At 37.4% G+C, this 24,375-nt stretch overlaps 1 protein-coding gene across 4 annotated transcripts in view; it reads right to left on the reverse strand.

Annotated features, from left to right (window-relative positions):
- Positions 1–24,375, reverse strand: part of klhl32 (kelch like family member 32) — a 136,868-nt gene that overhangs the window by 40,013 nt on the left and 72,480 nt on the right. For all 4 annotated transcript variants that reach the window (XM_012963034.3, XM_031901722.1, XM_012963031.3 and 1 more), the window contains 1 exon segment: positions 19,131–19,229. In XM_012963034.3, coding sequence (XP_012818488.1) covers positions 19,131–19,229 — 99 coding nt within the window.

Raw genomic sequence — 24,375 nt, forward strand, 5'->3', positions numbered from 1 at the left:
CACAAATTTTTGTGCACAATTCACCTTTCATTGTGGTTCGCAAAAAAAAGGAAAGGCGGGCACAGAAGTGCAAATTTTAAACATTTGGGGAAAACATGCTCAAACAACCATTTGCGAAAAAAAATATTCGCCGAGAGAAATTTATAAATGATCCCCATTGTTTCATTGTTTCCTGGAACTAGGCCTAGGAAAACACAAATACAAAATTAAGCATTAACATTAGACAAATAAACCCAGCCCCAGAAAGAAGCTTTAAGGAAATCTACCATATAGCCTAAATTAAGACCAACCTACAGAGAAAAAATAGCTTCCACCTTTGTATAACACTATCTTGATTAAAAACTATTCATACAAATTGCAGAATACAGGCATTGTATAGTACAACTTTACCTCATTTAGCCCAACTGGACAAAATCAAAATTCTACATAATCCACAAGATTTATGTGACATGCTTTTTAATAATGTATTTCACAGCAAAGATGTAAATTAAAAGACCAATAACACCATAAATGTAAAGTATTTTATTTAGATGTGATGATTATATATTTTGGTCAAGAAATTGCAATTTATATGAGAAGGGATTTAATCTTACAGATGTATGGAGTACCATGGATGACATTTGAAATGTACTTATTTCAACTAAAAGGAGAACAAAATCACTGTGGGTGCACCCCCAGCCGCTTACTTCAGGTCAATGTGCCAATTCTTTAAAAAGCCAGGAGATAGCTGGGAAGACTGAAAAACATGACTAACCTAAAAGCAAAATTGAAACTTAAATGGCAGCCTCCATGGCTATATAAATACTATATTATAGCTCCTTAAACAAACAGTTTGTACCAGGGCATGGTAATAATATATTATATGTATAAAGTGACTCCGACATAAGTTCCTTGCATGCATGCAGAAAATACATATGTAATAAACATTTACTCCACCATTTATGTCTTCATTTCCATTTTTAGGTAGAACCCCGATTTTACAATTTCTAGGGTACCCCATTAAAATGATGTAAATTTGGGGAAAACATAAACCAGGAGAAAAAAAATTTAAAATTGGGGTTCTACTGTATATATTTTGCTTAATAGAATATTCCATTTTAGTTCGTAGTGTCATGATACTTCTGCACAACATTTGCGCTGCCTGCCTGCAGCAACTGCACCAGGAATTTCCTATTAGAAGGACTGACATAGTGGGATGTTAACATAAGTATGAGATTGAGATGCCAAAAAAAATACTGTTTTAACAATAACATTTTATAACATAAAATAAATGGCTAAGTTATGTTAAGATGGCATGCATTTATTTAATGGAAGGGCCCTATGTCAAATTTGCTTTAAAAAAAGAAGGAAAGCTTCTGAGGCAGTTTATTGCCAATAGATTATCCACAATAGTGCAAGCTAGATTTATTTAACAGAATGCTTTTCCCTCCCTTAGTAAACAGCCCTAGAAGTATTCTCTGTTTGCTTAAAGGACATGTAAACCCCACACACAAAAATGTAATCAGTGAACAGCCTCTTTGAATCTTTCAGTACCTGCCACACTGGTTGTTCAGAGGTTAATAGTAAGGCTGCAGCATCCCCTTAATCACTTAGATTTCCTTCTCTTCCTGTAACCCACTCGACCCCCTCCCTCAGGAATTTGCTTTGATCTCTGGGCATGCTCAGTTGTTCTAAGCTCAGATTACTAAACACGCCCTCCAGTCTAGTAGCCAGTGAAGAGATGGCATTGCTGGTTCCCATAGGAACTCAGCTCTAACCGTCTGTTTCAATTTTTTTCTCCTAACTTTCTTTCCTGAGCTCAGCTCAAACAAAGCAGAACTTTTATCAAATACAGTTCTGCCTGCGTGAGCCTGCATTCTTGATTAAATATATGCTGAATAAGGGTCTGTGTGTGTATGCTGTTTGCAGATTTAAATGTATCTGATTATGTATCAGAGGAAAAATGGCCACAGGGTGAAAGCTGCTATTTGCTTTAGGAAAATGTGATGGTGTTGGCAAACGGAGGGGATCTATGCAGTACAAATGATGCCATTTTGGTGGGGGAGACATGTCCAACTGATAAACATTGTAGGCAAATGTAGGCTTTACATGTCCTTTAAGATATCAGCTGCCATACTATCTTGGTCACCTCCCTGCCTGCACCTCTACTGCTGCCTTGACCTCACTGTTAAGGGGAGGGGGGAGTACGGAGGAGGGAGGGGGATAGGGAGATTAGCAAAATAGTGCAAGCTAGTACTCCTTATTTATTAGAATGCTTTTCCATACCCGAATAAACAGCCCTAGAAACATTCTCTGTTTGCTTAAGATAGCAGCTGATGTCACTTCCCTGCCTGCACCCCTACTGTTGCCTTAACTTTGCTGCTGCTAAGGGGAGGGGGGTGTAGGGAGAGAGGAGCAAGCTGCACAGACTCGTGCCATGCCCCAAAAGGTTTGAGCTAAGAGAAGGAAGTCTGACACAGAAGCCCATGTGTCCAGAATAGAAGAAAGGGAATGCAGTGTTTCTTTTCACAGGACTCGGGGCAGCAATACTGTAAGGGGAAGATTTATCAAAGTACCTTTGAGTACCTTTAAAAAGCATGATACAAAAAAAAAATCATATTAAATACGATTTTTTGTATTGTGCTTTTTAAGGTAAAAGCCTTAAAAAGCCTCCCATATGACTCAATGGCACTCTGCAGCTCCAACCTGGTCCAAGGAAAGTCACGATACCGAAGCTTGAATGAATCCGAAACTTTCGTACTTGGCGCGACAAATACGATTTTGTTGCACAAATTGTCGCGCTTTTTGTCACAAAGTACGAAAAAGTCATGCAAATGTACGAAAATATTGCAGAAAATATGCAGAAGTTTTCAACTTTAGAAAAAAAAGTGTTTATGGCTGTATTTACATAGATCTTTCTGCTAAAGCTAACTTAGTTTTCAGTCATTGGTTTTATTAAGTTGGAAAAAACTTGTGCATAATTTGTCCGTAACATTTTTTTTGCATTGAAAACATTTATTACTACCTTATTATTTTTAATGCATATCCCTAAGTCATTCACAAACAAAAAAATTAATTTTTGAGCGTACAAACACATGGGCATACCTTTTTCAGTATAATATAAGCAATATAGTATTAATATAAGTGGGTGACACAGAAAGAGACCATTTCACCGAAGGAGCTTATTGTTATTAGGCAGTTGAGCTGTTGTACATTGATGGTAATGTCACCTGCCTGGCCCTGTAATAAGGCGATGCTCTTCTGTGACCTGCCATGGAAGGATTAGTTGGATGGCAAGCCTGATTGCTGACACATATTTGGCAATAATCCCATATTTGTGCTCATTTAGTATCCCCATATAAATAAGAACATTACATTTTATTTATTTTTTTACAGAATATATTTTCAGAGCACAAATTGTAAGTAATTGCACTTTCTAGAAAAGCCATTGCTATGAGACGAGTAAACAAGGTGGCTAAGATTAACAGCTGGTTACACTGGAAGGATTGTAGATTTCAAAGGGCTAGATAGCTGTTCTGCAATGGCATTTATACTAGAAGAGGTCATTTATAATTTAAGGCTCCCCATTCAATTTTCAGTTTCAAAATCATTTGACTCTGACTGGCTTACAGTTTCCAATATGTATTTGGAAAATGTTCAGTTTAAGAATATATTTGCTTTTTGTTTTCTACCATTCTCTGCTATGTCTGTGTGACATCATTGTTTCATTTGCACACACGCCCAAGGCAAAGCATCAGTCTCATTAATTCTGCTTCACAGATGGAAATTACATTGGGAAAAAGGAATTCAGCTTATTCAGGGTAAGCAAGCATACAGGCAAGAAAGCACTTTTTATTATCTGACCTTCAGGACAATTACCTGTTTCACTTCCTACAGCACACAATGATGACATCACATAAAGGAAGAATAAACACACAGATACTGTTATTTTGCTGCAAAAGGCAAATTGTCATCTAAGAGTATGTCCCTACTACAGGTTGGATTTCACTATATGCCTGGGTGCCCACTAAGAGACCCTTGGCATAGCAGGGAAAAAAGCAACTTTAACTCCTAACCTGAATCTCTTGGAGAAGCTCAAACATGAATTCAATTAAACCTAATCAACTGGTGTTACCATATGTTTGCCATTTATTTAATACCTATTATAAATCCAGTAACAATTCAATAACTTAACTACTGTAAATTAGATGCAAATTATTGCCATGTGCCATTTTTGGGCCGGAAATAGTTCTTTTTGACAAACCACATGCAATTTCAGATCTCGAAGAGTTAAAATAAACACATATCAATTAGACTGTTTTAATTTTTAACTTATTTTTAATTACGGGACAGAATTCATTTCAGTAAAACATTTTTATTTGAACAATATATGACATCAAAAGGCGAACAGAGAGAAAAGAAAAAGGAAAAATTGAAGTCACTGTTGATGAAAAATAACTAAAGGCTTTAACTCCTTACATGTTTCTGAATAAATATATAATTCAGTGAGTACACTTTATTAAATAAAAAATAAAGTAAAATAAATATTACAGGCTATCCATATTCACCAAGCTTTAATAAAACGGAAGGAAAATCACCTATACAGACACCCTATGGGTCCAACAGTTCGCTCTACTAGGTTGGGGACAATTTTGCTGATGGAACAGGAAGCACCTTCTAAATTTTTTAATTTTTTTAATTGCATTTTACTTTTTAGCATATTGGAAATACAAGGGCTTGTGTATGCCTGCAAAGTGCAATTTTGAGCGCAATCACTATGTTTTTTTACCACAATTCATTATTTTTTTCCAGAATTCCAGTGTTGCTGCGGGTGTTTCTCTTGACACAATTGTAAATTGCACAAATCCCGCAGAAGTCCGCCTGGCATCATTCCCAGTGTTTGCCGTGTGAATAATGCTGATATTTTAGATGTAAGGGCGTCAAGTGACACTGGCTGTGAAAGGAAACCCTGGAGCTACTGCTCATCACAGTTCCCCTGCATCAATAGGTGCAGCAGTGCCCTATTCGGAAAGGAAGGCAGGAAGGTCTGAGTGGCGCTAAATGCAACTATACAGAAGTTCAAGGAGAGCACTTTACATGAAAGTGTTTTACACACAACAGGGGGACCGAAACTGCGATTGATGACGTAAATATGGACTTTTCATCTATTAACAGCGTGCAAACTATTGATAGCTAGACTCTGGAAGCAAATAAAAACCAACAAATTCCAACCACAGCATAAATTATACTTTATTATTAGAGCAACTCCAATTTTTTTAAACATATAACTGTATGCACCCTTTCCAGTAATCATTCTACATTTATCAGGGTGAGATAAACGACTGGTTCCACGGGCAGTAAAAAAAATAGCACAGCAGTTTAAAAATATACTCTGAAGTCATAAAACTTTTCAGTAAATAAAGTAACTATAATTTTCCTTTTAACACATATCCAAATCAGACCGTAAGTTCTTTGAAATTGTGTTATTCTTAATACATTCTATTTATTACTCTAGCATCACTCCGCCTGAGATCTGTGCTGGTAATCCTATGTTAACACTGAAATTATCTTTATACAGAAGGTATTATACAAATAAACACTGATGTGCACATAACCGATCAACATGGATAATCTCCAAAGAGACTAAATAAAATCAATAACTGAATCTGATCATCATTAAGGCAAAGATAACTGTGTTACCCACAGCAAACAAACACTAGAAGAACCACATGAAATAACGACAATTCTAAAAAAAAAAAAAAAAGAAAAAATTCCTTTGAAAGATAATCTCCTTGGGGATATAGAATTTATTCATATTATCAGGCCCCTGCTGTGCAAATCTACAGTCTGGGAGCACACTACAGAGATCAAGAAAATATTTACTTTATGCAGTTGAGTACAAAAGCTTTTAATGAATGCATAATTAAGACAGGAAAAAAGTGTGTATATAGCTTTAGAAATGTGACTGCCAAGCTCAGCCATCAATAACTCTGCACCAGAATCAGTTGTGGCTCCAGCTGTTTTGTCTCTGGATTAAACACACTAATTATAAATCAGGCTATTATACATCCGCAAAAACAGTGCAGCTTCACAAATTGTAGTGTGTCTATAAAAGCAGACATTCATTATTTGTAATAAAGAGTCTTCGTGTGGATACATCAGAGGATGATGGATGTTGACCAGGCCTGATTTACTAAAGTAAAAGGTACCAGGTCAAGCTATATTTACCCACAGTAATTCAGTATAGGTTGTGTACCCTGTGGGTGGGTCACGCCAGCAGCAGCAGCATCTGTTTTGTGGCTAGCCACACCACTAGAGAGATTAGCTAATCTGGGAAATTTAGACAAATATATATGGTTATATTGAAAAGTGGTACACCCTAAGAACAGTTTAGAGCATTGAAGGGTAGGCTTACTTCACATAAAATTCTAGTATATTATAAAAGGACCCATTCTAATTAACTTTTCAACTGGTCTTTATTTTTATTGGTTTGGGAATGATAAGCCTTCCTTCTTCCTCTTTCTGGCCTACAGCTGAAAATTCCATCTGGTTGGAAACCATTTTCTTTTGTTAAGCTAATGTTTTTTTACTAATCATTCTTTTCAGGATCTCTAGCTGAATTTCAAAATGCTGCCTGGCTGCTAGAGTAATTAAGCCCTAGCAAGCACATTGTAGTTATAAAATCAAGTTTGGAAGCTCTAAAATTAAAAACCCACAAAAACAGCTGCAATGTTTACAACAGGGGTCCTCAACTTTTTTTTTTTAACCATGAGCCACATTTAGATGTAATAAGTGTTGGGAAGCCACACTTACATGAAAATAAATTCCTGCGTGCTGCGAAATAAGTGCTGCGATTGGATTTTTTGGTAACCCCATTTAGACTAACAGCCTGCAGGAGTTTAGAATAAACGAGTGCCTTTATGCCTCTAAAACTTTCCAGCAAACTTTGCTTTTTTAAAATTAGCACCAGCTTTGAGGCCATGGAAAGCAACATCAAAAGGGGGTGAAGAGCAACAGGTTGGGGTTCATTGGTCTACACAAGGTACAATGTATGTAACATACAAAATCTAATTTTTAAAGTAAACTATACATTGATTGTGTAATGAGCTGTTCTGAAAAGATATTATATGGTCTCTTTATTAAGCTCCCCCTTGAAATAAAGTTACAGTCCTGTTGCTCCAATAAACAAATGGAGCTCATCTAAAGCACCATATTCATAGCACCCACCACACAAGATAACGGTCAATTAGTGATGAGATAGTTTTTCACCAGGCATGGATTCGCAGAGAAATTTCACATTTCGCCATTGGCAAATTATTTGTAAAACAAAGATTCCCAGAGTGAGGAAAAAGCCGTGTGTCAAATAAGTTGCGTTTGCATGAAAAAAAGTCACGGCCATGTTCAAAGTTGTGCATTAGCTGCATTTTCAGAGTTTTTCAGCATCACTACTGACAATAGCTGTTTGGCATGAAATACATGTGGTCTCAAGACAGAATAGCATGGGCTGGGTGCATGTCCTAGTGTTTAAATAGATTGTACATGTATAAAGGTAAAACAGGTTCTGAAAGAAACCTGAGATGGCAGATGTTCCAAACACAGATGTTAGAAGTTATTTGGATAATATGGATCACAAAAGTGGTGATATTGAGACAAAATAAAAGTGGAGATAGATTTGTCAGATTTTCCACATAATTCACAAACCTCTATCTCCACTTTTGTGAATTAGTCTTTTAAACAGACAGTTTTCAGAATTGGTCATTTTCCCGACATTTTTTTTATGAATTTGCCTTTAGCTCTTAGTAAATCTGTCAGTGCCATCAAATCCAGTCCCACATAAACACGAGCCTTGGGGTAAGGAATTTACCTGCAGGATTTTGCATTTCATATGCTATTTGTCATTTCACCTTGGGGCATTTCCCGAGGGGTAATTTTGGTTTGCATAGGAAAACTATACATCATTTTTTTCAGGACAATCTGGGCTTTCTAATGTTTTCTATATTTCTGTCTAATTCCACTTCTGTAACAAGATTTAAGGGTCTAAATACCGTCTTCTCTAGCCCCTACTCATTACTGGTCAGCAGCAATCCGGCCCCCACACCAACAAGCCCGGTGATAAGGGGCCCAACAGGACTAGGGCCCACTGGGTTTTTATCCAGTGCCCTGTTGGGCCAGTCCAACCCTGCACCCCAGTATCGCAGTTTGGGTGCCAGTGTGTATGTGCTGTTTGCTGATCACCAAGATGGCTGCTGGGAACAGGTGGGGGCCAACACTGTCAAGCAGCTCTGTAGTTCTGGACATGCTATGGGGGCACAAATAAGTTGGGGCAAATGTCAGTGAAGTGATTAAAGAAGGGGCACTGCTGCTGCTAAAACTAAAAATTTGCCTGGGAGGCTTTACTTTTCCTTTTAATAAAAATGTTTACAATATATTCAAACAAAATGTGTTTTCCACCACTTTTACTCCAAAAAAGGGCTATCTCCACTTTTGTGATTTCCCCCCAATGAGTCATTGCGTACAACAAATGTGTCCATTTTTGTGCAACAGCAGTTGTGGTTGTAAATGAGCCCTTTAGAGAGTAATTTGTGTGATTTCACTATGGAATTATAATCCATAGTAACCACACAGTAAGTAGCTTTGATCAGTGAAATATGGCAAGACAAAACAAAAGCATAATTCTGGGTTGCTACTCTAGAGTTAATTTTACTCCAATTTATTGAATGAAATAAAATGTATATAAAGGAGTAGCCAGCAGTTGCAACCAGAAAGCAGCAGCAATGTGCAGGAGAGAAACATCATTGCAGTCCACAGATGTATCATTATTCTTGACAGGGTTGCATGTATAAAGAAAGACCATCTTGAACATTTTAGTTAAAAACAGCTAGATGCTGTAGGTTACAGAGTATTCCTACTTTATTATATGATGGGGCCCAGCGCAGGATCATTTGTGCAGGGCCCCATATCCAGTAAGGACAAGCCTGGCTGCTTTTCAATATTTGTAAAAGAAAAATCTGGTTTCTTACATCAACAAATTTATCCTCTTTATTTAATTATAGTATATAGTGTGGATGGGAATATTGAAAAAAAGAAACACCTCATGTGTAAAAAATAGATGTTAAAGCAGATATGTGCTCAACATGAAAAACCAACAGCTAAGAGGGGAACTGATGGTGGTATCATGAGAAATGCGGGTACCTGATTATCACAGTCACAGCAGTGTGAAGTGAGACTGAAAGAAGTCTGGCAATGAGAAAACACAAGCCTCTACAGGGAAGCCATGCTGGGAATGCTAGATCTGGAACACAGCAAAGTGAAGGTGGGGGAGAGAAAATACAGAAGATGGAAATGGATTCCACAAAAACTAATAAATAGTTAATCAGAGCGAATGTTTCAAAGCAAATGCAGAAAAAGGACAAAATATAATATGTATGAAGTTAACAGAGAAGCAGGCATGCGGCAAGGTCTAGTATTTGGGCACCAATTTTTCATTTGTGGCTTAAGCACCATGTGGGTGAAGCATGATAGGAAGAAAAAAGGAAATTTATAGCTGCACTCCTGTAGGGTTTGTTCTTCATTTACACAGGCAGCCCCGCAATATTTTTATCTTGGAACACAAAACAGGCAAATGTTACCAATCTTTGCTAATAATACAGTATACAATTAATAATAATACAATTAATTTTAAAGGAACCATTTATTTTTTGTAAACAAATAGTAAAGCACATCTAAAGTAAAACAGTGCACTGCAGGTTCATTCAGTGGGTTAAAGGTAAACATAAGTGTTCCTCCAGAGCAACTGATAGTTTAATGGGCCCTATGCAGTTACCAAATGACAGGGAAATTCAAAGTCACCATCTAACACCAATTTGGAGAGGATTTATTATGGGAGGACAGACACAAAGATGACCTTCGCAGTACTTAGATGCAGCAGCGCATGGCTAGCATACTATTTGCTTACCGTGCACTAAAACAGGGACCTTTTGCAAAGCAGCTTAACTGTAAAATTACAATCAGGCAAAACAGTTAGAATGCATCCGACCTTATATCTGAGCATTTGGTGTAAATTTAATACAAAAAATAGGTATGCAATAGACCCATCTAGGCCAAAGACTTCATATCATTTAAATAATATTTTATATGTCTATAAAGGTGTCTTTCATCCAGATCACGCATACAACACAAAACTGTGATAAGCCTATTTTCCATAGGATATTATGGTTAGCAGCAGTTCAGACAGGCAAACTGAAAGAAAAACTGGGGAAAAAATCCATTAAAGGAAAAGGAAAGGTAAAAACTAAGTAAGCTTTATCAGAAAGGTCTATGTAAATACATCCTAAGCACTTACAGAAAAGCTGCACTGAGTTTCTATTAAAAAAAAACTACAGGATTTCTTTTCTTCTTTTTGTACACGTGCTCTCAGAAAAGTCCTTCCGGGCAGGGGCATGAGTATGCTCAATTTTCTCCTCTCCCCTTCTCCTGCTCCTCCTCCCATCACAATTTGCTCCCCATCCCAGCTGTGCTGTGTAATCTTAGCTACCAGCTGCTAGAGCTGTAGCACACAAGCTAAACAAAAATAGAGAGCTTCTATGGCTGTTTACTCAGGTATGGTAAAGCTTTCTGCAGAATAAATAGTGTTATAGCTTGCACTATTGTGGCTTTTCTATTGCCAGTAAAATGCCAACATGCCTTTAATAAATATAATTTCTTGTCCTTTTTTAGTGTAACCGATTTTGCAAACCTACCACTTTGTTTTTTTTGCACACACTACAGGCACCTCGCTTTACCACTTCAAATTAGCTATTGCATCCCCTTAGAGTTTTCAATTTTGATGCCAGTAAGCACTAGGGGTAAAGGAACACACAGGCCACAGAGCAGCATATTCGCTTCTTCCCAATAACAAACCAAGAACATGATTTAGTCCTGCATTTAGTTGTTTTATTACTGGTGGTTATATTGTTAAATTTATATGGATATTACACTACGTGTCTTGCTTTCGATATTGATTGACTTATTGACACTCTTTCTGCCAGGATTTAAAGGAATTGCACATTTAATGGAAATGGCATCATGCTCCAAAAGTGTGGATCTCAGGTAAGATTTAGAGAGCACAAAAGAATTTCTGCACAGATATATTATTCAGTGTTGTCTGGGAGCCTGATACAAATCCTTATATGTCTGCCACTTGCATCCTATTCTCTCCCCGTTCCAGCAGTCAGCTACTCTTTCAGGTCACGTAATTCCCATAAAAGTGCTAAACTAATGCCGCTTTAATGACAAATTAATGTCCATGAATAAAAATACACCTCTAATAGCACACAGTAATTTGCCATTACAATATCATCTTTGGACATGCCCCTAGTTTAATAAGATGTATTTAATTCATAACCTAATGAGTGATATATAAAAAGAGGGAGATGAACCCAGCAATTACATTTATGTGAGTCTGTCACCTTATTTGTAAAACCTTGGAGTCATTTACATTCAAATTAGAACAAATGAATGATTTCACAAGTATAATGATGAATGGCCATCCTTGGGCAAATATGGCAATTTCCACTGTTAAAACATTTAAGTATCCTAGATATTCGTTAAAATTCACAATTCATTTTAGCCAGAGTGCGAATAATGGCTGCTTTCTCCTTAACAATTCAGAACACTAATAATGAGAATAAATACTATCTCTACTATTCACTTGCCTGGGCTTTTTTTCCCCTGTGGAAGTAATGGTCCTATGCTGCCACCTAGTGGACTCCCAGGCACAATGAATACAAGTAAATATCAGGATACCTGTTTTCAATCATCACACAAGGGAACAGAAAACCTTCCTCGCTGCAGGCATTGCTGCTTGTCTCTGCCTTTGGCCCTAAGTGCTAATTTGAGACTTGCATTTCAAAACTGGAAAGACAATACTGACATACAAACTGAAAATATGATTTGCATTCTTAACCAAGATGCACCTCCCTGCCTCATGGGCAGGGGAGTACATTTTGGTTAAGAATGCAAATGATATTTGTGAAAGCTTGTGCCACTTTTTTCTGCAAAGTGTGTTAAAGGTGTTGCTGGTGTTCTCTTCTCTACAAAAGTCTCTACAGGGTGGTTTGACTTGGAAGTGGCCCGGAGTAAGTGGTGTGCCAAAGAAAAATTACCTCTGACCTCTGAATTCTAAGTAAAAAATATTTACTGGAAACTGGATTATTGTTAGGAATTCTAACAATACATCCCAAGTAAAAGTCCTGTTTAATATAAATTCTGCTGGGTATAAAATAGACTATTAGTTTGAAAAAGTGTGGTATCCTAGTAAGCATTTCTCACAGTCTACAGTGTATAACATGTTATTACAAGATTATAGATAGGCAAATATTATGTGACTGCATTTTGAAAACACTTCACCGTAATGTGAGGGAATTAACCATCCGATATAGGAATTAGTGTTAAGCTCGCTCAGGCAGCCTTTCACTGTGTTCTTACTAACCAGATTCAGCAAGAGGCCTGATTATACCCTACTTGCAAAAATAGCTAAGTGATTACATTTGAGAAAATGTTACACGTTTTACACTTTTCCTAGAGAATGTGTTAAAGATTTGCTGAAGCTTGGCACAGGATGCTGCATCACAGACTGGCACGACGGGCCCTTTAAGCCATGCTGAGGTGTGATGCTGTAAAACAGGCTGCAGTGAATTTGGCACTAGCGTTTAACCTGCACTAAAACGTACTGACATTCACAATCTCCTTAGCCATTTCCAGGTCTCATTCTGCAATTGCTTAGCAAACGTATCATTATTTCACTGTAATGAGGGGATAAAGGAGGGGGGGGGGGATCTGGCACTTTTCCTTGCATTACATCTACAAGCTGCCACTGTGTCAAGTAACACAGAAATCATGTCCCTAAATAAGTATGATGGCCACAGTCCCAAAAATCCATCTAAATGTCAGAATATCAAACATATAAAAATAACCATTTTTAAGCAGCTGGGAAAGTGGGCCATAGATTGTTTTGTGCTTTTTAGATAGGAGACAATCCTTATTATTGCAAAAATAAATATATAACAGTGCTTGCTAAGGGGCATTTTACCAATTTAATAAAAAGGGCTTATGCTGAAAATTATTTGCCAGTTAACTACTGAGAGCTTCTCAGGAGACTGCTTGTTTTGTTTTTATTGTGCTCATCAGGAAGGGATCAGGAAGTAAAAGGTTACTAGGTTTAGTTTCAGATTTTCTCTTGAGAAACACTTGTTCAAAGTGGGTACTGGAGGAACACAACACAATTTTCCTTCAGCTCAGCGCAACTGCAAGAAACCCATGATCTCTTCATTAGTGATGAGCAAATTTTTTCATCAGCCATGGATTCGCATCGAATTTCCGCAGTTCGCCACTAGCGTATTTTTCGCAAAACTTGCACGAAAAATTCAGTGTGTCAAAATAGTAGCAGTAGTGTCAAAATGGGTGCGGTCGCAACAAACTAGGCATGGCCACATCAGAATGGGCATGGTCACGTCAAACTAGGCACAGTTGTGTCAAAATAGGTGTGGTCGAGTCAAATAGGTGCCGTCACATGAAAAAAAGTTGCATGTGACCCGCGTTTCACAAATTTTTCATAGTTTCACAATTTTTTTGGAAAAGCGAAACGGGACAGATTCGCTAATCACTACTCTTCATATTGATGAATGATGAAATATCTTTTTGGTGATATGTTGGTGAGAGTATCTGATCAACTCACATCCTATGCAATAGATAATAAAATGTGTAATATGGTCACAAATATGGAGGGCCTTACAAGCCAGGCAACAATCAGGTGACTAAGGATGTGCGCAATCGTCATTCTGCTTACCCATGAGCCTTGTTTTAAATGATAAACTTTGGTACAATTGTGGCAGAGCATGGCAAAGCACTTTATTTGTTACAGAAACAGGTATGGGACCTGTTATGCAAAATGCTCAGGACCTGGGGGTTTCCTTATTTTGGATCTCTATACCTTAAGTCTACTAAAAAAAAACATTTAAACATTAAACTGAATTGTATTGTTTTGCCTCCAAAAATGTTAATTATTACTGATGAGTGAGCGAATTATTACTGATGAGTTGTGAAACTGTGAAAAATTTGCGAAACGGCGCAAAATTAGCGAAACGTGAAAAAAATTTTTTTTGATGCAAATCATTCTTTTGATATGCTTGACAATTTTTTTTGACGACCGCATTTTTTTTTTTTTTCCATGCGCTGTGATTTTTTTTTTCCCACTGTGAATATTTTTGTCCGTTTTTAAAAAAAAAAAAAAAGCCGCCAATGGCAAAATGCAGAAATTCCGCACAAATCCATCACTGGTGAAAAATTTGGTTCATCACTATTAATTATTAATCTTAGTTGGGATAAAGTATAGGGTGCTGGTTTTATTATTACAGAAAAAAAGGAAATAGTTTTTAGGAATTTTGAATTATTCGATTAATATGGAGTCTATGGGAGTTGGCCTTCCAGTAATTTGGAGCTTTCTGGAAAATGGGTTTCTGGATAACCCACCCTATACCTGTACATTGTTCAGTCTGTAATGACCCATCTGACCTAGTTGTCATTTATGTAGCTTTAATGTTGATAACTTCTTATTCTGTTGTTCTATGGTTAAAAAAAAAAAAGCTGAGACTGAGACAGGACTGATTTCAAACTAAATTTAGCTGTATTGCAACACTGCTAGATAAAAGTAGACAAACAAGGCAAACGCAGGGTGGATCAAGCTACATTCTACAATGAAACACAAGGGGTTTAGCAGTCTCTGAGTCCTGGTACAGGCAAGACAAACAGACAAGAATTCAGTTATGGTATAGAGCAGGGGTCCCCCCAACCTTTCTTACTTGTGAGACACAATCAAATTTAAAAAGACTTGGAGAGCAACACAAGCATTATAAAAGTTCATGGAGGTGCCAAATAAAGGCTAAGATTGGCTATTAGGTAGCCTCTATGCACACTTCCAGCTTACAGGAGGCTTTATTTGGTAGTAAATCTTGTTACTATTCAACCAAAACTTGCCACCAAGTCAGGAATTCAAAAATAACTACCTGGATTGGGGGCACTGAGAGCAACATCCAAGGGGTTGGGGAGCAACAGGTTACTCACAAGCCACTGGTTGGAGATCACTGGTATAGAGGATATTGCTGAACTTACTGTTGGTTGGGAACCCACAGTGGAAAATAGTAGTGTAGAGTAAGTTTAGCTAGTGGTTAGGAGGTATACCCAGCAGCTTGAATAGCCAAATGGACAATAGCAGGAAAGGCAAGGACAAAGAACAGGGAACTCAGTTGTTGCTGGATTACAAACCCTAGAATAATGTAAAATATTATTAAGGTTGTGGCATGCTAGAAGCTGTTGTCCAGCAACATCAGGGTTGCACTCTTAAAGCAATATTGCTCAATAAAGCTTTTCATAAGCTTTTCCCCAACTCTCCACAGCCATGAGAATCCCAGCTGATCTGTGTAAATCTGGCTTCTTTGCAATTGGAGTTGGAAGGAATAAACACAGCTTCTTAGCACTGATCAAGTCTGCCCATGTCTGATTACAGTGTAATATAATGAAAAAAATATGCACAAAAATAATAGTTTTTTGTAATTAAAATTCTCCTTTTTCTAACCTTGAGTCGAAGTCACCCAGTGACAAACTGCAAAGTTTGGGCACCCTGGCATAAATAGTGTGACAGCATTTTAAATTTAAACCAATGAAATTCAATGGATGAAATCTGATTGACTGTTAGAGCCCAAACCACTTTTCCAATTTTTGAACCGCAGTCCCCCAGCGACAGGACTATGGACTCTTTTGTGCTAAATATTCCAAGCGACGACCCCTCTCTGCCTTTAGCAAATTAGCATTTAGCAGTTTGGCAAGGTAGGAAGGCAGTGTGCAAGGTGTAAAAAGAATGTGGACTGTGCCTAAAGTCTCTATTTTAAACGCAAAGGCAAGACCTGACAAAGGGGTCTGCTCCCAAAACATTGCTTCACTTGAAATAAACACACAGGGGTAAGCCCCGTTGTTCATTGGCTGGCTATAATAAACACATACCAACATTGAATGGGTTTACTTACATTTGCATGCAGTTTACTCTATGTAGCAGTCTGAATAAAGGTAATATTTCCATAAAAAAAGAGCAAAAAGATATAGCAATTGACATATTTCCTTATATCAAACCATACAAAACTACTGAGAGAGAGGGCCAGAATGCAGTTCTTGCTGCTGAAAGGTGCTTTATTGACAAAAACATATTTGGTCAGCACCCTCACATACACACTGCAAGAAATTTTGGCCGGCACAACAAGTTCTTATAGTTCTGCATTCTTAAACAGCTTCACGTAGCCTCTGTTGTAATTAGGGGTGCTAAGCCCTGTATCACATTATCATGGTTCGTTGATGGATACATTTAGGACCACCAACAAGTCCCTTATAAAGGAGAGGTTTATTCAATGTCATTTTTTTCATACAAGTGGCCAGATTTCTTTCAGTGAGAAAAATTACATGAAAAATTATGGGCAAAATTCAATTTGAGATGCAATTCAGTTCAGAAAAACTTATCTTGTGGGAAAAAAAACTGAGATAACTTTTGTCACTGAACTGAATCTGGTCCAAGGTTTTTCTCACTCTTTGACAGACTAAATGCAAAGAAGCTCTTAACAGACCCGTTTGTCAGTAATAACAGTGATGAATTGGATGTTCAATTGCACCTGCAGAAAGGTATGGGCAATTGTTGATTTTCTGTTTGATAAATATAATGCAAAAACTATAATTACCTGCTGCTCCTAAGCAAAATAGCAGACTCAAGCCGATCTAGGTTGTTAGTTTGGAAATTTAGACATTAGAAGAAGCAGAAGCTTGTAATAAAAGGTGAAAGTGCTGCCCGAATGAACACTAAGGGGTGTGTGGGTTCTTGTGCTCTGTTCCCAGGGAAGGAATGGAAAGGACTGGGACCATACAGAGCTGGAAAGAGGCCATTTCTGAACCATTTGAAATCCAGAAATTTGGACAAGAAAGTGCACAGAGAAGAAATCCCACAAACCAGCTTGCGAAGTGTAACAAATGTTGCCTACAAGCATGCTATTAGGGGTAAGGAGAAGATTTGTATACAAAATTAAAAAATAATAATACATAAAATTAACATTTGCATAAAAACAAGCTAACTTTCTCATTTTTTGGTTTATATAGGTATGGTATTTATGTAAAAAAGCACTAAAAAGGTCTTAAATGCAGAAATGTCATTTTTCCAGTGTCATTTAAAGAAATCCACAAAACCTTAGTTATTAATAAATCTGTTTTGAAAATAATATTTCCCTTATAGTAATGCATAAAGAGTAATTATTTAACAGCAAAGTTACAAAGTAAGAAAGTAAGGGAAAAGGTTAGAAACAAAGCTGTAACCAGAGAGGACAGTAACAGTGAGAAAACTAGAATTTTAGATACTGTATATGCAATCATCAAATTACTGTATTTTATTGTGATTTGGACACTGACTCATTCCAGAGTAATTCCAGGACTTTAACATTGTTGTTATTAAGTAATTCTTCTCCAAAGACACAGGATTCCTGCAGACTTCATATGGATTTCCTCTAGCATTTTACCACATTTTGCTGAATTCAAGCTCCCCTCTGCCTTACAATTCTTCCAGGAACTGCTGCAGAGATGCACCCCCAAAATATGATGCTGCCACTACCAAGATTTAAAGTGTATTTTTCAATTGCCGCTTCATGGAGTTGCCTGTTGTCTTCCTTTGTCTTTATAGTGTAGAGTATGCCATGATACTCACTCACCAGAAGCTTGACCTTACCCCTGCATTTATACTACTACTACTACTATCACTTGAAACCACACTCAATCAATTTATGATGCAAAATATGTACTATCAATACGAAAGTTTCATATGGTGTGAAATACACAACATATTGTAGAAAACATTTTGGGAAAACTATGTGACCTCTATTGGCAACACTGGCATATAATTTAATAAAGGGACCCACATATTAAAAAGCTTGCAACTTCATTGTTAAAGGAGAAGGAAAGGCAAAGTCACTTGGGGGTGCCAAAATGTTAGGCACCCACAAGTAACTTTAATCGCTTACCTTGTACCCCGGGCTGGTGCCCCCGGGGTACCTGTAGCGTAAGCTTCCTCCTTCCTTTTCCCCAAATGCCAGCGGTCGGCGCATGCGCAGTAGAGTGAAAAGCCGACTTTTCTGTTAAAGTTCGGCTTTTCACTCTATTGCTCGTGCGCGAGAAGAGGAAGCGCTGGCAGCTACCCCGGGCTGGTGCTGTTCTCTCGGAACAGGGGCACCAGCCCAGGGTACAAGGTAGGCAATTTAAGTTACTTAAAGTGACTTTGCCTTTCCTTCTCCTTTAATGTTCCATCTGAGAGGTAAAACCAGTGCCATGGTCACTTCATCAATATTAAAGACATGGGTGTGTGGTGCTGATATAGAGATGACAGGCAGACATGTGGTTCAGGCACTGCATATCCGCGCAGATTACAATAGGAATCAGTGACAGGAAAGAAGGATGTTTTGACCGCCAATGTTTTCTGTCTGATGACAGTGGAAGTCAAAGCACCCTTGAAAAAGTTCTAAAACATGTTCTTAGAAATGCCAATCATGTGTAGCACACTGCACTTAATACTTATATAATGCCAGGTTACAATTAGACATATTTGAAATGGACTATTAGTTGCAGTTATCTACATCACTAACAGTGTTGGGTGGGCCTTTAAGGTTATCCCCCATTGTAAGAAATCCAAATTTAAGTAATTAAGTGTGAATGTGGAGAATGAATGTACCATGGCTGCTTTTCCTACCTGTGTTCATAGAAAAAAATAACAATTTGTAGAAATGTTGACTTAAAGTGGCCATGCATTCCCGTTACTGTGATCTGATAATTTGGCTCTCGGGCTTTAAGATGGGCATATCAGGGATTGATCCACTTATCTCCAAGCTTACCAAATAAGCAGATCTTTCAGTGTATGGCCAGCCTGTCATTGCTGGGCTACACTGGATGAGTATTTGGGGCACTGCAATCAATGCAGCTAAAATAATGTGAAATACTGCAACAATTTTTATGTTAGCCCATGAGTATAAAACAGATTGCCTGAGCAAGACTTTATAAAATAACAGTTAATACACTTTTTGCCCTTATTGATGCCTTACCTGGATAAGGTACTGAGAACACAGGTTTAAGAGCTCCAGCAACTGGAGGTGACTCCCAGCAGCCAACACATCTTGAATTGCTCCAGGCTCCAAAAGGATCTACAAAGTGAAGTATATGCATTAGGTACTAACTACAGGCCTGTGCACTGGACATGTGGAGAAAGTGATTCTGTGTTAGAGAAAACGTCTGTCCTTTTAATTTCACACTAATTCAAGCATCAGCAACAATGACGTATCTCCAGAATGAACGGAATGCTGAACAAGTGCCACTTCACACTTTTGCATACATTACCAGAGCATGCACACTTGACCCTGCAAACGTGCAATCTATATAGGTGCATACAGGTTAAATGCACAAAATGTACAGTACATTGAGTGTCCCTGCTTGCCTGTGATTGCCCAGATACACATAGATTAAAAGGGAAAGTAGAACTTACCACCGATATTTTGGTTCCTTTTGCTAAAAAATGACTTGTTTCTTTTTAACTATTCCACTATGAAGATATTTACATTTTAATACTTATTCCTCCCACTTTAATCCTACACCCATTGACATCAATACATTTGGCAAAATGTTGCCATTTAGCAAAGTTTTCCATCGTTTCACAGATTTCTCAGCAAAGCGAAACACATCAGTTTTGCTTATCACTAGTGGCAACCTTATATTCACTGTCCATAAGAGCACATATCAAAAAGGAATTAAAAGGAACATTGGTCATAGCCTCTCTGTACACACCAATCAAGAACACATGTGGATACATTTAACATATGTAAAAAAGTGCAAGTCTCCCTTACCTTCCTCAGAGTTCCTTATATGATGATGACATTGTTTTAGGGTGATCAGTGGTATATATCAGTGGGGGGTGCAATTGGCAAAAATTGCAACTGTGAAAACTTTTTTCCAATTGTGATTTTTATTAAAAACAAAAAAGTGAAACACTGAATATAAAATCTCTCCACCAAAAACCTGCTGACATGCCAAGAAAGTCAATGGGAAGTACATCTTCAGAACTCAAGCAAGCTGAATACGCTGTCTGATAGCAGCTCACTGGAAATCTCCCACAATGCCATCCATACCAGAACTGGTCAACAAGATACAGCATGTATAGAACATGGATTACTTAAGGGCCATGATAAAACATTACCCTTCTTAGAGGACTGGTTTCTGTGGGACTCGTACCATGGACAACTTTTACACAACCATGTGGATACGATTTAATCTGCAGCATAAGCACAGGGTAGCTACCAATAAGACTGTAGACCCCAAGGTCAATTACTGTCACCCACTAAATTTATGTTAAAAGTATATGCGGAACCCTTGGCAAAAATAGTTACGAAAAGCGAAAGTAGATATACGTACCTCACTCCTCTTTATTATCTAACATACACGCCTACCACAACCTATATGAACAAGTGTACTTATTTAAAGGAGAAGTAAAGGCTAGTAAAGAGTTAATCTCAAGCTGCAGGCATACCTTCAGTTGTCTCAATAGTGCCCTTAAGTCTCCCCATATTTCACCTGTTCAGAAGATCTAAAGCCAAACAGGAATAAAAAACACTGAGCTGTGTAAAGAAAGTTCCCATAATGCCTCACTCCTGCACAGACATGCAGACCAAGTGAACATGCTCAGTTAGTAAGACTATGAGCCAGCTTCCTGCTGATTGGCTCAGATCCACATTCTTAAGGGGGGGGAGTAAGTTCTTAGCATTCTTGAGGGAGGGGGGAGCACGAGGGGGGAGCACGAGAACAGAAAGCTGCATGTCTCTGGCACAGGAATTACAGACACAACTAATCTTTTTTCAGAGAAGTCAGTGCAGTGTTTCTGTGAGTGCTTATGGCTGTATTTACATAGACCTTACTGATTACCTTTCTTTCTCCTTTAACCTTAAAAATAGATATTGCACATTTACATTGATTTCGTAATGTCTTAACTTGTTTTTCTTTGAAAACAAATAAAAACATAGTTAAAAAAAAAAAGAACTCAAGCAAGCTTCATTAAAAGTAAATGAAAAATAGATATAATAGATGTGTGTGAGTGTATGTGTGTGTGCGTGTGTGCTCCCAAATCAGGAAAACTGGGAAAGTCGGGTAAGATGGCAGCATGGTGCTGTTATAGAAAGATCCCCAAGTCAGCACAATTTTTCCCCTAACAAAAGTACTGACCTGAGAAAAAAACCTAACAAAGTTGTGGCCTTACAGGGACAAATCCCTATATAGTAGTATGGATTATGCATTGAATTAACCCTGGGATTTGGGTAGGCTGTTACTGAATCATTTATGTTAGTTTATTTTGTAAAGATAACAAAGCAGGAGATGGAACTATGGTAACCACAGTGAAGAAAACTGTCAAAATTGAAAACTGTTTGTGCTAAAAGGCATGCATAGCATTAGTGGTTCCATTTTATTTCTTTACGTTTTAATTTAAAAATAATATGTCTGTATACAGTATTACAGGTATCCCCTAATTTGGATCTCCATACCTTAAGTCTAGTAAAAAAAAAAAAAAAAAAATTAACATTAAATAAACCCAATATTTATTTTGTTTTGCCTCTGATTAGGATTAATTATATCATGTTTAGGAACAAGTACAAGGTATTAGTTTTTTAATACAGAAAATTAGAAAATACATTTAATAATGTACAATGTATTGTAATACATTACAATAATGTGAATTAGTTGCTAAAAGTGGAGTTTATGGCAGAAGGCCTTCCCATAATTTGGACATTTCTGGATAATCGGTTTTCAGATAACTAATACATACCTGTATTATAAAAATCTGCAGTAATTCTCTATTAATGGCAGATTGTCTAGTTATTGTTAACCACTAGATGGCACCAAATGCATTTTGAGTTTCTGTTGTGTACCTTATATGTTGTTCTGTTGTCAGCATTAGCCAGACAAATGATGACTGATGCACATCTGACAGCATTTATGTATATACAGGAAGACCAGATTTTCTCATTGATCATACTTCTTTTTAGCATTCATAAGAGTATTTTTGACCAAAGAGTTTGACTGAGGTAGACCTGTAACAAGGCCAGTGGGAGATATAAAGCTTTTTGATAAACTGCAGCTAAATTGTATTCCCTGGGATACTGACAAGATAGACAGGAACTGAACACAGGAAATTACTGGTGTATATTCCACCCTCCTTTAGAAGTTGAAAATATTTAAAGATTCCATTTAAATACAATGGGAAAAGGAAAGGTTTTTAGACATCATATAATTCGGTTTAGCCATTCAGCTCATTCACGTGTTCTCTTGTGGGAAAAGGTGGCATTAGCTGACAGCACTTAAAGAAGAACTAACTGTTGGATTTTTTTTTTAACAATTCGGAATTTTAGTGCTAAAATTCACAGAAAAAAAAGGTGCAATCAACATGGCTAAAATCTGAAAACTTGCTGAGATCATGTAGAAATCAATGGCAGATGTCCCTTTCCTTGAGGATCCTTCTTTTGCTTTGAAACGTTAGGTTTTTTTATGTAACAATTAGAAAATATTGCAATTTTCATGCAGCAAGTTGAAAAATTATGAATTGTAAAATATTTGTATTCATATTAAAATATAATTTTAGAATTTTAAAATAAAAAAATATGAGAAATTTTAGTTTTGGTAAATCTGCCCCCACGTGAGATCTATGAGACACAGATCTAAACATGTGCTGCTGTTCAAAGGCAGAAAGGTTAATAGTTAGCCACTAGAAGGAAGGAAAAATTACTGACTTAAATTTTCAACAGGTATGGGATCCATTATCTGGAAAGCCATTTCCAGAAAGCTTAGAATTACAGTGCAGGAAGACCAGCTCCCAAAGGCTCAATTTTAATCAAATAATTTACCATTTTTCTTTCTGTAATAATGAAATAGTACCTTGTACTAGTGATGAGCGAATTTTTTCAGCAGGCATGGATTCGCAGCGAATTTCCGCATTTTGCCATTGACAAATTTTTTCGCAAAGCTTCAGAGAAAATTTGCAGCAAATTTTTTTTTTGTCGTGGTTCAAATTGGGCGCGATTGCGTCAAATTGCCCGTGGCGTCAAAAAATAGATGCGGGCAACAAAAAAGAAGTGGATGACAAAAAAAAATGCGACAAATGCGTTTCGCGAATTTTTCCCCATTTCGCTAATTTTATGGCGAAGCAAAACGGGACAGATTCGCTCATCACTACCTTGTACCTTGTAATTAATTCTTATTGGGGGCAAAACAATCCTGTTGGGTTTATTTAATGTTTAAATGATTTTAGCAGACTAAAGGTATGGAGGTCAAAATTATGAAAAGACCCCTTATCTGGAAAACCCCAGGTCCCAAACATTCTGTATAAAAGTTCCCATACATTTATTAAGCCCCCTTGTATGATTAAACCTAAAGGAATAATACAGTGAGGCAGAAAACCCTGTGTTGCTAGGGACAACTTGTAACCAAATCTTTTTGCTTTTTACATTAAAGGAGAAAGAGGTTTAAACTAAGTAAGCTTTATCAGAAAGGTCTATGTAAATACAGCCATAAGCACTCACAGAAATGCTGCACTGACTTCTCTGTCAGAAGATTTGTTGTGTCTGTAATTCATGTGCCAGAGACAAGCAGCTCTTATCGCTCTCACCTCTCCTGCTCCCCCCTCCCTCAAGAATGCTAAGAACTCACTCCCCCCCTTTAGGAATGTGGATCAGAGCCAATCAGCAGGAAGCTGACTCATGGGGCAGATTTATTAAAATGTGAGTTTAGAGGTTCATGCATAAAAACTCACCCATGTTCTATTCATTCCAATAAGATTTTTAGAAAGGTATTTGTCAATGGATGAAAGTTAGAACTCACTATTTGGTAAATACGTTTCTACTAATTCCATAGGAATGAATAGAACATTGGTGAGTATTTATGTATTAACCTCTAAACTCACATTTTAATAAATATGCCCCATAGTCTTACAAACTGAGCATGTACACTTGGGGGCTGATTTACTTACCCACGAACGGGTCGAATGGAGTCCGATTGCGTTTTTTTCGTAATGATCGGTATTTTGCGATTTTTTCGTATGTTTTGCGATTTTTTCGGATTCTTTACGAATTTTTCGTTACCAATACGATTTTTGCGTAAAAACGCGAGTTTTCCTATCCATTACGAAAGTTGCGTAAAAAGTTGCGCATTTTTCGTAGCGTTAAAACTTACGCGAAAAATGCGCAACTTTTCGCGTAAGTTTTAACGCTACAAAAAATGCGCAACTTTTTACGCAACTTTCGTAATGGATAGGAA

This window comes from Xenopus tropicalis, chromosome 5, assembly GCF_000004195.4.
Source record: "Xenopus tropicalis strain Nigerian chromosome 5, UCB_Xtro_10.0, whole genome shotgun sequence".
Taxonomy (NCBI): Eukaryota; Metazoa; Chordata; class Amphibia; order Anura; family Pipidae; genus Xenopus; species Xenopus tropicalis.